We start from the raw sequence: 12,695 nt of genomic DNA, 5'->3' as shown, positions 1-12,695 counted from the left end.
TGATGGTGCAGTCAGTGGACCAGAGTCAGTGATAATAGGGTAAGTGGGAAGATTCGAGATATATTTGAAAATAAAGTTCATAGACTTACTTATGGATTAGACGTATACATAGGAGGGAAAAAGAGAAACCAAGGATGACTACTATGTATTTGCCCCACACAACTGGTGGATGAATCTAGAATTCAGTTGGGGCAGGGGCCCAACAAAACCCTCTTAAGAGAGTTTTGTTTTGTTTTGTTTTTGTTTTTGCAGTGCTGGGGTGGAACCCAGGGTCTCCTGCATGCTAATCAATTACCTTATTGCCAAGCTACATCCCCAGCACAAGAGTTTAGTTTTGGCAATTTAAGATTCCAGTTAGATTTCCAGGTGGAACTATTGAATAGGCAGTGTCATTTACAATACAATAGCTAACCCTGAGTAGCAGTACCATACTCAAAAGCAAACTTGGAGCCCTCTATTATGTGTTTCTAAATTTTGCCATTGGTGAATTAAAAGTTCTACCCTTTGCAGATTCTGTGGGTAACACTGAAAGAGTTGTTTATTCTATTAATGTGAAATAAGAGAATAATCCTAAAGTGTGTCTCCATCCTCTTTAATTTATTAAGTAATTTATTTTCTCTTGATTTTTTTTCTTTACAGCATCAGTGAGAGCTTTTTAACTGTCAAAGGTGCTGCCCTTTTTCTACCGCGGGGAAATGGCTCATCCACACCAAGAATCAGCCACAGACGGAACAAACATGCAGGTAAAGCTACACACATACCAGTCCTTTTTGTTACCTTGCCTTTTGTTTTATTTTAAAAGGCTCATCCCCATTTTTCCAACAATTCCTTAATAATGAAAAAAAAAATTTTTATTCTGTTCTTTAATCACTTTTTCACTCTCACAGCCCATTTTTGTAACACTTAACCAAAGTGCCTTACACATATAGTAGATGTTCAGTAAATGTTTGTTGGAACAATAATGAGAAGGTACAAAAATACTATAATGAAAGGGTTTTTTGTTTGTTTGTTTTTGTGGTGCTGGGAATTGAACTCAGGGCCTTGTGCTTGCAAGGCAAGCATTCTACCAACTGAGCTTTATCCCCAGTCCCTAGAGTTTTTATATCACAAATTAAAATAGCCATCCTTAAATTCTAGAGTCTGCTTCTTGAATGTATACATAATAAAAGGCTAGAAATTTAGTTCACAAGGCTTTGGTAAAACAAGGAGGCATCAGATAATTGTGTTTCTAGGAATAAGTATAGAACTCTGATTTTTAAATATCTGCCAACAATAGTATATACATTATATTTCCTTTTGTTGGATTTCTCTAAAGTCAAATGCACCTATGGTGTTAAAAAGAATCAGATAAAGTGTGTCCTAGGGAGAGAGGGTTCTCATTGTAGGCTATTCAAAGTTTAGGAAAATAACCAGCTTGATTATTCTCTTCTGCCAAACAAACTCTGTGTCATTTTGGGGAGAAAATAAAAGACAACTGAGGACAGTAATCTTGTTCAATACTATACAAAGAGATGGTAGCTCATTGTTTCAGATGTGCAGCTTTGGTGACTTGTGACCTGCAGGATTAGAAGAAATTGCAGTTACTAGGAAGGAAACAAAGAAGACTGTAAACTTTGAGTGTGTAGGTCAGAGAGAAGAGCCAGAAATATGAGATCCCATTGAGCCAGTAGTTGAATTTAGCTCTAGTCAAGATATGCTCAGCTATTTAAGTGACTGTCCTACTTCTTGTTTGGGTTTTCATAGTTAAAAATGTAGCAGCTCAGAATTTTAATCCATTTTGTTAGATGGTATTTTCTTCCTACCAGGACTCTCCACCAGTGGAAATATTTTTTTAAGTAAGAAGAAATATTTTTGAAAATTATTTGGCATTTATACTTTTTAAAACCTTCTTCCCCAGTGCCCACTGCTGAAGGTAGAGGAATGGGGAAAGGAAACACTTCCCAAAAGCTTGAATGTACAGAGGAAGTAGTCCCAGCTGAGTTTTATATTTCTGTTTGGCAATTTATCACTTATAGTAAAAAAGAAGACAAATGTTGGTTTCAATCCAGTTTGTCTAAGATGTTGGGCAAATTGCTCTGTGCCTTATAATTTTTTCCCCCTTTGGATACCAGGGATTGAACTTATGGGCACTCAACCACTAAGCCACATCCCCAGCCCTATTTTGTAATTTATTTAGAGACAGGGTCTCACTTAGTTGCTTATTAGCACCTTGCTTTTGCTGAGACTGGCTCTGTGCCTTATAATTTTAAGCAGGCTCAATAGCTTTTAAAGTTCCTGCCCTTTTTGACTTTTTCTTTGGTCAAACTTCCACACTCAACTCAACTGCCACCTCTATGTCTACTTGACATTGTTCACTTAGCTTTCCTCGTACTAAAAATGAAAGTAGAGCCAGATGCGGTGGCTCACACCTATAATCACAGCAACTCGGCAGGCTAAGGCAGGAAGATCCAGAGTTCAAAGCCAGCCTTAGCAAAAGAGATGCCCTAAGCAACTCAGTGAAACCCTGTCTCTAAATAAAATGCAAAATAAGACTGGGAATGTAGCTCAGTGGTCAAGTGCCCCTGAGTTCAAACCCCGGTACCCAAAAACAAAAAATGAAAGTAGACTTAAAACAAGCTGAATGGGCTTGATCTGTGATCCAGATCACAACAGATGAGGCAGTGTAAGTATAAAGGCAGTTCAAAAAGCCATAACTTTACATAAATTGAAGCTGCCTTTGCTAAGCTCATAGAAACTGGAAGAGGGTGACAGAACAGAGAACTGATCAATAGTCTAATTGTATTTTTTATTCATGTTTCATCAACTGGTTAGAATTTTTTTTTATCTGAGAATTGCATTTAAAATATCTGAATACAGACAGTATGGTGGTGCATCCCTGTAATTCCAGTGGGTAGGGAGGCTGAGGCAGGAGAATTGTAAATTCTAGACTAGCCTAGGTAACTTAGGAAGCCCTGTCTCAAAATAAAAAATAAAAAGAGCCAGGTATGTATGTAGCTTAGTGGCAAAGTGCTCCTAGATTTGATACCCAGTACCACAAAAAGATAAATAAATACTGTTTTGCAATTTTAAAACTATGGAACAGGCATGGTGGCACATGCCTGTGATCCCACTTATTCAGGAGGCTGAAGTAGGAGAATCATACATTCAAGTCTAGCCTGGGCAACTTGACAAGACTGTTGGAATAAAAATTTTAAAGAAAAGATCTAGGGATTTAGCTCTGTAGAAAAATATCTCTGGTTACAATGCCCAGTACCACACACCAAAAAAAAAAAAAAAAATGTTGATAAATGCTCGAATTGGCAGCACATATACTAAAATTATAATGATACAGAGAAGATTAGCATGGCCCCTGCACAAGGATGGCATGCAAATTCATGAAGTGTTCCATTTTTTTTCTGTATATCAGTGACAAATCCTCTGAAAGGAAAACTACCCCATTTACAATAGCCTCAAAAAATAAAATACTTGGGAATCAATCTAAAGAGGTGAAAGACCTCTACAATGAAAACTACAGAACACTAAAGAAAGTAATTAAAGAAGACCTTAGATGATGAAGAGATCTCCCTTGTCCTTGGATAGGTAGAATTAATATTGTCAAAATGACCATACTGCCAAAAGCATTGTGCAAATTTAATGTAATTCTAATCAAAATCTCAATGACATTCCTCATAGAGATAGAAAAGCAGTCATGAAGTTCATCTGGAAAAATAAGAGACCCAGAATAGCTAAAGAAATCCTTAGCAAGAAGAGTGAAGCAGGTGGCATCACTATACCAGACCATAACCTATACTACAGGGCAATAGTAACAAAAATAGCATGGTATTGGCACCAAAATAGATCGGTAGACCAGTGGTACAGAATAGAGGACACAGAGACTACCCTCACAATTACAGTTGTCTTGTATTAGAAAGAGGCGCCAAAAATATACATTGGAGAAAAGATAGCCTTTTCAACAAACGGTGCTGGGAAAACTGGAAATCCATATGCAACAAAAATGAAATTAAGCCTCTATCTCTCACCATGCACAAAACTCAAAGTGGATCAAGGACCTAGGAATTAAACCAGAGACCCTGCACCTATTAGAAGAAAAAGTAGGTCTAAATCTCCATTGTGTCAGATTAGGCCCCAACTTCCTTAATAAGACTCCTATAACACAAGAATTAAAATCAAGAATCAATAAGTAGGATGGATTTGAACTAAAAAGCTTCTCAGCAAAAGAAACAATCAGTGAGGTGATTAGAGAGCCTACATCTTGGGAGCAAATTTTTACCACTTGCACATCAGATAGAGCACTAATCTCTAGAGTATATAAAGAACTCAAAAAAACTAAATACCAAAAAGACGAATAACCCAATCAGTAAATGGGCCAAGGACCTGAACAGAAACTTCTCAGAAGATGATTACAATCAATCAACAAATATATGAAAAAAAATGTTCAGCATCTCTAGCAATTAGAGAAATGCAAATCAAAACTACTCAAAGATTTCATCTCACTCCAGTCAGAATGGCAGCTATTAAGAACACAAACAACAATAAGTGTTGGCGAGGATGTGGGGGAAAAGGCAAAACCATACGTTGCTGGTGGGACTACAAATTGGTGCAGCCAATCTGGAAAGCAGTATGAAGATTCCTTGGAAAGCTGGGAATGGAACCACCAGTTGACCCAGCTATCCCTCTCCTCGGTCTATACCCAAAGGACTAAAAAACAGCATACCACAGAGACACAGCCACATCAATGTTTATATTTATAGCAGCACAGTTCACAATAGCTAAATTGTGGAACCAACCTAGATGCCTTTCAGTAGATGAATGGATAAAGAGAATGTGGTATATATACACAATGGAATATTACTCAGCAATACAAGAGAATAAAATCATGGCATTTGCAGGTAAATGGATGGAGTTGGAGAATATAATGCTAAGTGAAGTTAGCCAATCCCAAAAGACCAAATGCTGAATGTTTTCTCTGATATAAGGAGGCTGATTCATAGTTGGGTTGGGAGGGGGAGCATGGTAGAAATAGATGAACTCAAGATAGGGAAAAGAGGTGGGAGAGGAAAGGAGGGGGCATGGGGTTAGAAATGATGGTGGAATGAGATGGACATCATTATCTAAACTATATGTATGAAGACAGGAATGGTGTGAAGATACCATGAAAAACAGAGATATGAAAAATTGTGCTCTGTAATATGAATTGTAATACATTCTGCTGTCATAATAACAAATTAGAATAAAAATTTTTTAAAAATGTTGATAGAAGGCTGGGGTTATGGCTCAGCGGTAGAGCACTCACCTTGACTGTACAAGGCCCTGGGTTCGAGCCTCAACACCACATAAAAATAAATAAAACAAAGATTGTGTCTATCTACAACTAAACAATAAATATTTTTTTAAAATGATGATAGATTCTGCAATAATGGAATTGGTCAGAAGCCATCTATGAAATTGAGGAGGGAGGCAAGAAAACTATTCTTTGAGGGAAGGAATAGGCAGGAAAGACTTTTAGACTTAGTGACCATCTAGATCAACACATCTGTTTCTAGTCTACTTTTTTCCTTCCTTTCTCTACTTTTTGCACATATCATCCCATAATTAACAGCTATGAGATTAACATGATGGAAATTGTATACGTATTCTCCCACTTCTAATGTGAGAACAGGTTATATTAGCATCCCTGATTATATGGTCGTGTCAGTCACATTAGATTCTTAGAAAAAGCTGGGCCTGGGTGGACAGGTATGAAGTTTTTGGTTCTTAGATTGTCATATATATAACAGCGCATTGTCTAATTGTCTTCTGTTAGCCAATGCCTCAGATTTCCTAGTATATAATGGGGAATATGAGGAAATTTGTTATAGTACAAAAAAATTTCAACTTAGTTTTATAAAATGCATAAGAACAAATAAGGATTGGAATAATGGCAATTTTAAAGCATGTGATATGTTTAAGAAAATAGAAATTCCTAATATACTATATTTAATATATACTCTCAGCCACTAACTATTGATATTATTCTAGGGAAAATCTAATAGTCTTCTTAGGTTAAGTATAGCTGAAGATTACTATACAAAAATAGAAATGATACAAGGATTGGCTGTTTAAAAGTTAGGGGTGATTCTTTGAACATTAGATCACACATCATATTTTCAAAATGCCCTCAGTGCTACCTTCAATGGGCCTGAAAGCTTAGCCAGCTGCCTCTGCCCAGCAGGTCTCTCATTCAGACATTATACAAAACTGTGATTGGTCCAAGTGCACTTTCCATTGGTCAAATGCAGATTTTAATGTAGTATAGACTAAAAATGAATGTATAAAGATGCAGATTACCATTCTTTCTGCATTTAAAAAAAAATCAATAGTCAAACTTAATTTTTGTGTCTAATTAATCCTTTAGTGAACCAGAACTTTCCTTTACAATTTGATAGAAGAATCTTTTGTCTTGATACTAGAATGGAGAATAATTATCCTTTATTATAAATTTCACCAGGTGATCTCCAGCAGCATCTCCAAGCAATGTTCATATTACTCCGCCCAGAAGACAACATCAGGCTGGTAAGTTAGTAGTATCATCATAATTCTTTTCCTCAAAATATTGTCTAAAATATCCAACATTTAATACATTTTTGTGTTCTGACACAACACTGAGAACTATGTAGAAAAGAAAAGAAGAATAGCACCAGGAATTTAGGATTTAATTGTAGTTATAGACTAATGGAGAGTTATGAAAAATAATTAGATGGTTCAAGGCCATTGATAAGTATCCATTTGTAAGTTATTGCCCACAATAACTTAGTTTTGGAAAAAGCAGAGAAAACTTGGTACTTTTACCTAATAGAAGAAGATTTTATGTAGATAATGGAGGTTGAATGGGTCTTGAAAGATAATGAGATTTGGATTAGTAGAAAGAAATTGTTTCAGGTGAGAACAAAACTTAAGCAAAAGCATACATAGGGAGTGACAAAGAGGGAGTGAAATCATCAAGGATTGATGCTGAACTCAGCATCAGGATACCTGGGCTTAAGTTTATGCTAATTATGTGATGTTGGACAAGTTACCTTCAGCTATCTGTGCCTTTTTCCTCATCTCCTGATTACCTTTCATAGTGGACAGGATCAAATGTACATGAAAACGTATTGAAGAGTGTGAAAAGGGCACTTTTGTTACAATAGGTAAAATAGAGACTAAAAGAGCAGGCAAATTGATTTAATGCTATAAATTGGTGGTCTCAAAAGTGGCAGCTCACAGGCAGAGATATGTTTTGTTTGGACCACAGTATTTTTTTTTTTTAATGTTTGTAAGCATTCTGCCTCTGAAATACACCCACAACCCTTTTAAAAATTTTTCTTTTAAGATAGGGTCTAAGTTGCTAAGGTTGACTCTTGAACTTGCTATCTTCCTCCTGCCTCAATCTCCCGAGTTACTGGGATTACAGGTGTGCACCACTACATCTAGCTTTAGCCAGAATTTTAAAGCTGAATGGATTCATATAAAAATCCAGATTGGGGATGGGTTGGGGCTCTCACTTAGCAGTAGCACACTTGCCTGGCATGTGTGAGGCATTGGGTTTGATTCTCAGCAACATATAAATAAATAAGATAAAGGTCTATCAACAACTAAAAAAAAAATTTTTTTTTTAAATCCAGATTGGGGACTGGGAATGTGACTCAATAGTATAACACTTGCATGTCATGCACAAGGTCCTGGTTTTGATCCCCAACACTGCAAAGGGGGAAAAAAAATCCAGATTTTGGTCTTCAAAAGTCAAAAATTTCTGGCAACACTGAAATTTTATTCTCACAAGGCAAAATGTGTCTAGACTGGGGTCGGGAGAGGTTTGGTGCAGATTCTTTTATTCTTATTGCTATCAGGGATTGTATCCAGGGACATTTAACCATTGAGCCACATCCCCAGCCTATTTTTTTAATCTGCCAACTATTTTAATATGAATAATATTCCAACACTGAATCTTAACATTATTTTTTCATGTTTCTAGAACACTGTTTCTCACTTACATTAAAATCCCTTGGGGTTGTAAGTTAAAGATTTAGATTCATGAATTTTACTGAGAAATACTGAATCAACATCAAGGGAAAGAGCATAATGATCATATGTCTCTCATGTGATTTTAATATCTGAGAATTAATTTTTTCTTTATTTATTTCTTACATACATGACAATAGTGGAGTGCATTACATTCATAATTATCCATTCACAGCATAATTTTTGTAACTATATATTATGTTCACACCCAATTATGCCATTATACATGAGCTCTCTTATTTTTTTGCATATAATTCTTAATACGTCTTTATACCACCATTTATCATATCTCTGTTTGTATATAAGGTATGTTGACACCAAATTCACATCTTCATACATGTATATTGTATAATGATGACCATCGCCTTCCACCATCCTTGCTATTCCCCTTCTCCCTCCCTTTCCCTCCCACCCCTATTCCCTTTCTAGAGGTAATCTTCCTCCTGCTGAGGGCCATTGTCAAGTAGGAATGATGCTTCAAAATTTCCTTGCCAGCATACCCCATGTTAAATGGATTTTGCTGTTGACCTTGCTTGTGTATTTGAGAAAGATGACCCTGCTCAATGACCAGGGTGGATCCAGGATTAGGGTGTATCCTACAGGAAGTATCCCCGTCCTTGGGTTTAGGGCGTGACAATAGGAGTTTTAGGGAAGTTGGAGGTTGAAGATTATTCCTGCTGGGAGTAGGGCGTGCCTGCTGCCTGAGTTCCCGCTGAGTTCTCATGGAGAGAAAATATTTAGGACGTGAATTGTTGGGGGGGGGGGATTGGGATTGCCCCTGAACCTGTGTGGAGGCGGTGTGAGATGGGGAATAAAGAATTGCTGTGTGAACCTACAAAGCTGTGTGGTGGCTCGTGATTCTGTGCCAAGCCGAGACATTGGCATTTGGCACCTCCCATGCTCTCCCTCCCTCCCCCATTTTGAGTCACCCCCCCTTATATCAGAGAAGACATTCGGCATTTGTTTTTTTGGGTTTGGCTAACTTCACTTAGCATAATATTCTCTAATGCCATCCATTTCCCTACATATGCCATGATCTTATTATTTTTTAGTGCTGAGTAGTATTCCATTGTGTATAAATGTCACATTTTTTTTATCCATTCATCCACTGAAGGACATCTAGGTTGGCTCCACAGTTTAGCTCTTGTGAATTGTACTGCTATAAATATTGATATGGCTGTGTCCCTATAGTATGCTGTTTTTAGGTCCTTTGGGTATAGTCCAAGAAGAGAAATAGCTGGGTCAAATGGTGGTTCCATTCCCAGCTTTCCAAGGAATCTTCATACTGCTTTCCAAATTGGCTGCACTAATTTGCAGTCCCACCAGCAGTGTATCAATGTACCTTTTCCCCGTATCCTCGCCAATACTTGTTGTTTGTCTTCATAATGGCTGCCATTCTTACTGGGGTGAGATGGTATCTTAGAGTAGTTTTGATTTGCATTTCTTTGGTTGCTAGAGATGATAAGCATTTTTTGTATATTGTTGATTGATTGTATATCCTCTTCTGAGAAGTGTCTGTTCAGGTCCTTGGCCCATTTATTGATTGGATTATTATTATTATTATTTTTGTGCTTGTCTTGTTGAGCTCCTTATTTACCCTAGAGATTAGAGCTCTGTCTGATGTGTGAGGGGTAAAAATTTGTTCCCAGGATGTAGGCTTCCTGTTCACCTCACAGATTATTTCTTTTGCTGAGAAAAAAAACTTTTTAATTTGAATCCATCCCATTTGTTGATTCTTGGTTTTAATTCTTGTGCTATAGGAGTCTTATTAAGGAAGTTGGGGCCTAGCCCCACAGATGAATATTAAGGCCTACTTTTTCTTCTGTTAGACGCAGAGTTTCTGGTTTAATTCCTAGATCCTTGATCCATTGTGAGTTAATTTTTGTGCATTGTGAAAGATGGAGATTTAATTTCATTTTGTTGCATATGGATTTCCAGTTTTCCTAGCACCATTTGTTGAAGATGCTATCCTTTCTCCAGTGCATGGTTTTGGTACCTTTGTTTAATATAAGATAGTTGTATATTTGTGGGTTAGTCTCTGTGTCCTCTATTCTGTACCATTGGTCTACCAGCCTGTTTTGGTGCCAGAATCATGCTGTTTTTTTACTACTGCTTTGTAGTATAGTTTAAGGTCTGGTATAGCGATACCACCTGTTTCACTCTTCCTGCTTAGAATTGCTTTAGCTATTCTGGGTCTCTTATTTTTCCAGATGAATTTATGATTGCTTTTTCTATTTCTATGAGGAATGCCATTGGGATTTTGATTGGAATTGCATTCAATCTGTATAGTGCTTTTGGTAGTATGGTCATTTTAATAATATTAATTCTGCCTATCCATGAGCAAGGTAGATCTTACCATCTTCTAAGGTCTTTTTCTCTCTTTAGGGTTCTGTAGTTTTGATTGTATAGATCTTTCACGTCTTTTGTTAAGTTAATTCCCAAGTTTTTTGTTGTTCTTGTTTTTTTTTTTTTTTTTTTTTTTTTTAGTATATTGTGAATGGGATAGTTTTCCTCAATTCCTTTTTAGAGAATTTGTCACTGATATACAGAAATGCCTTTGATTTATGGGTGTTGATTTTATATCCTGCCACTTTGCTGAATTCACTTACTAGTTCTAGAAGTTTCTTAGTGGAGTTTTTTGGTATTCTAGGGCCAGCCTATTTTATTTATTTATTTGAGACACGTAAATTGCTTAGAACCTCGCTAAGTTGCTGAGGCTAGGTTTAACTTGTGATCCTACTGCCTTAGCCTCCCAAATTGCTGGGATTGTAGTCATGCACCACCACACCCAGCTAGTGTGGATTCTTAGTTTACCATAATCTCCACATGACTCAAAGTCAACTGTTAACGCTTGTCATCATTTTTGAAGTTAGTTTTCTTACAGTACTGCCTTTAATAAAAGTAGAAAAACAAAAATGGATTGAGTATGTTTCTTTGTGGAAATTAAAAAGTATTTCTACCCATTTAATGCTGACATGGCTTACTTAACTCATTTACATATACTTAACCCCTAGATTACTAACTAGAGGTAATACCCTTTTCTTTTCAGTAAGTGGTTGTGAAATGTTACTGATTTTTTCAGCCAAGGAATGACATGAGGCAGCTACAGTATTTAAGAAGCTAATACAGCTTAAAGAGGAAGCCAGGCATGTGTTATATGCCTGAATCACAGCGACTCAAGAGACTGAGGCAGGAGGATCTCAAGTTTAAGGCCAGCCTCAACAATTTAGTAAAAAAAGTAATTTAGTGAGACCCTGTTGTAAAATAAAAGATAAAAAAGGGCTGGAATGTGGCTCAGTGATAGGATGCTTGCCTAGCATGTGCAAAGCCATGGGTTCCATTCCCAGAACCATCTCCTGCAAAGAAAAAAAAAAAAGAATGAAAGAAAAGAAATTGACTAAGGGCCATAGACAGATTAAGTTCAAATAGTTGATCTCTGCTTTCTGTTTAGGAAGAGAGATAATGAATAGAATATAAGCTTGGTTGTGTAAAGTTGATCAACAGGCCTCTGAACTCTGTGGTAATCATTGATTTCTTTATTTACTTAATAATTCTGTGTTTAAATTTTGTCATCCTTTCATGTTTTCTCTTGTATGCTGCTTCTACTTGCCTTTGTTATTTTTTAGAATCCAGGGCCTCCTGTATGTTAAATGTTCACTTTTTCTTTCATATCTGCTGAATCTAGGGATCCACAACGGACTTTTGCTTTTTTTGTTTTCTTTTGTTTTGTTTGGTCCTGGGGATTGAACATAGGGCCTTGCACATATGAGGTAAGCACTGTAACACTAAGCTACATTCCTAGCCCTCTTTATTTTGTATTTTAAGACAAGGTCTCACTAAGTTGCCCAGGCTGACCTCAAAATTGCCTTCCTCCTGCCTTAACCTCCTTAATAACTGGGATTACAAGTGTGCACCACCATGACCAGCTACTGCCTTCTTTTTTACATGGCTAGAAATTCCTTTTAAGAAATTTAATTTGAAATTTCAAGTAATCCTTTCATAATTATTTTATATACTGTTTAATTATTTTATTTTGTTGAAAATTTTATATCCTAATCCAAAAGTAGCATTATACATAAATATAAATCTCATCTGCATTTCTTTCATCTGTGTGTGTGTTGATGGGGATCAAGCAAGCACTATACCACTGTGCTACACCTCAGCCTTTGTCTGTGCTTCTTAATATACTTTCTCAAACAATTATTTAAAAGTAAATAAGAAGGACTGGGTATACTGATATATGCTTGTAATCTGTGACTCAGAAGCCAAGGCAGGAGAATCTCAAGTTTAAGGTCTTGGCAACTTAGCAAGACCCCATCTAAAAATTTTAAAAAGCAATAAGGATTAGGATTATAGCTCAGTGGTAAAGTGTCCATATTTGATGCCCAGTACTTCAAAAACAAAAAAAAAATAAATAAAATAACTGAGTGAGATTGGGGGAAAGCGGGTACAGCACCTTTTCTTTTCTTTTTCTTTTTCTTTTTTGACCTGGGGATTGAATTCAGGGACACTTAACCACTGAACTACATTCCAAGCCCTTTTTATTTTTTACTTGAGACAGGGCCTTGCTAAATTGCTGAGGCTGGCCTCAAGCTTGCAATTATGCTGCCTCAGCCTCTCAAGTCATTAGGATTACAGGTATATATGCCACCATG

General features: G+C 36.7%; 1 protein-coding gene and 1 non-coding gene across 6 annotated transcripts in view; both read left to right on the top strand.

Annotated features, from left to right (window-relative positions):
* The window catches only part of Ssh2 (slingshot protein phosphatase 2), a 254,433-nt gene that overhangs the window by 179,919 nt on the left and 61,819 nt on the right, over positions 1-12,695 (top strand). For all 5 annotated transcript variants that reach the window (XM_078042588.1, XM_021728139.3, XM_040269241.2 and 2 more), the window contains 2 exons: positions 640-743; positions 6,488-6,552. In XM_078042588.1, coding sequence (XP_077898714.1) covers positions 640-743; positions 6,488-6,552 — 169 coding nt within the window. The remainder of the gene's footprint in view (positions 1-639; positions 744-6,487; positions 6,553-12,695) is intronic.
* Positions 3,288-3,394, top strand: LOC120884717 (U6 spliceosomal RNA). Its single transcript, XR_005727128.1, has one exon. It is a non-coding gene; the product is annotated as a U6 spliceosomal RNA (small nuclear RNA).

The sequence above is a fragment of the Ictidomys tridecemlineatus genome, chromosome 3 (assembly GCF_052094955.1).
Source record: "Ictidomys tridecemlineatus isolate mIctTri1 chromosome 3, mIctTri1.hap1, whole genome shotgun sequence".
NCBI lineage: Eukaryota > Metazoa > Chordata > Mammalia > Rodentia > Sciuridae > Ictidomys > Ictidomys tridecemlineatus.
The sequence above is the reverse complement of the archived record's forward strand: the minus strand, read 5'-3'. Positions and strand labels throughout refer to the sequence as shown.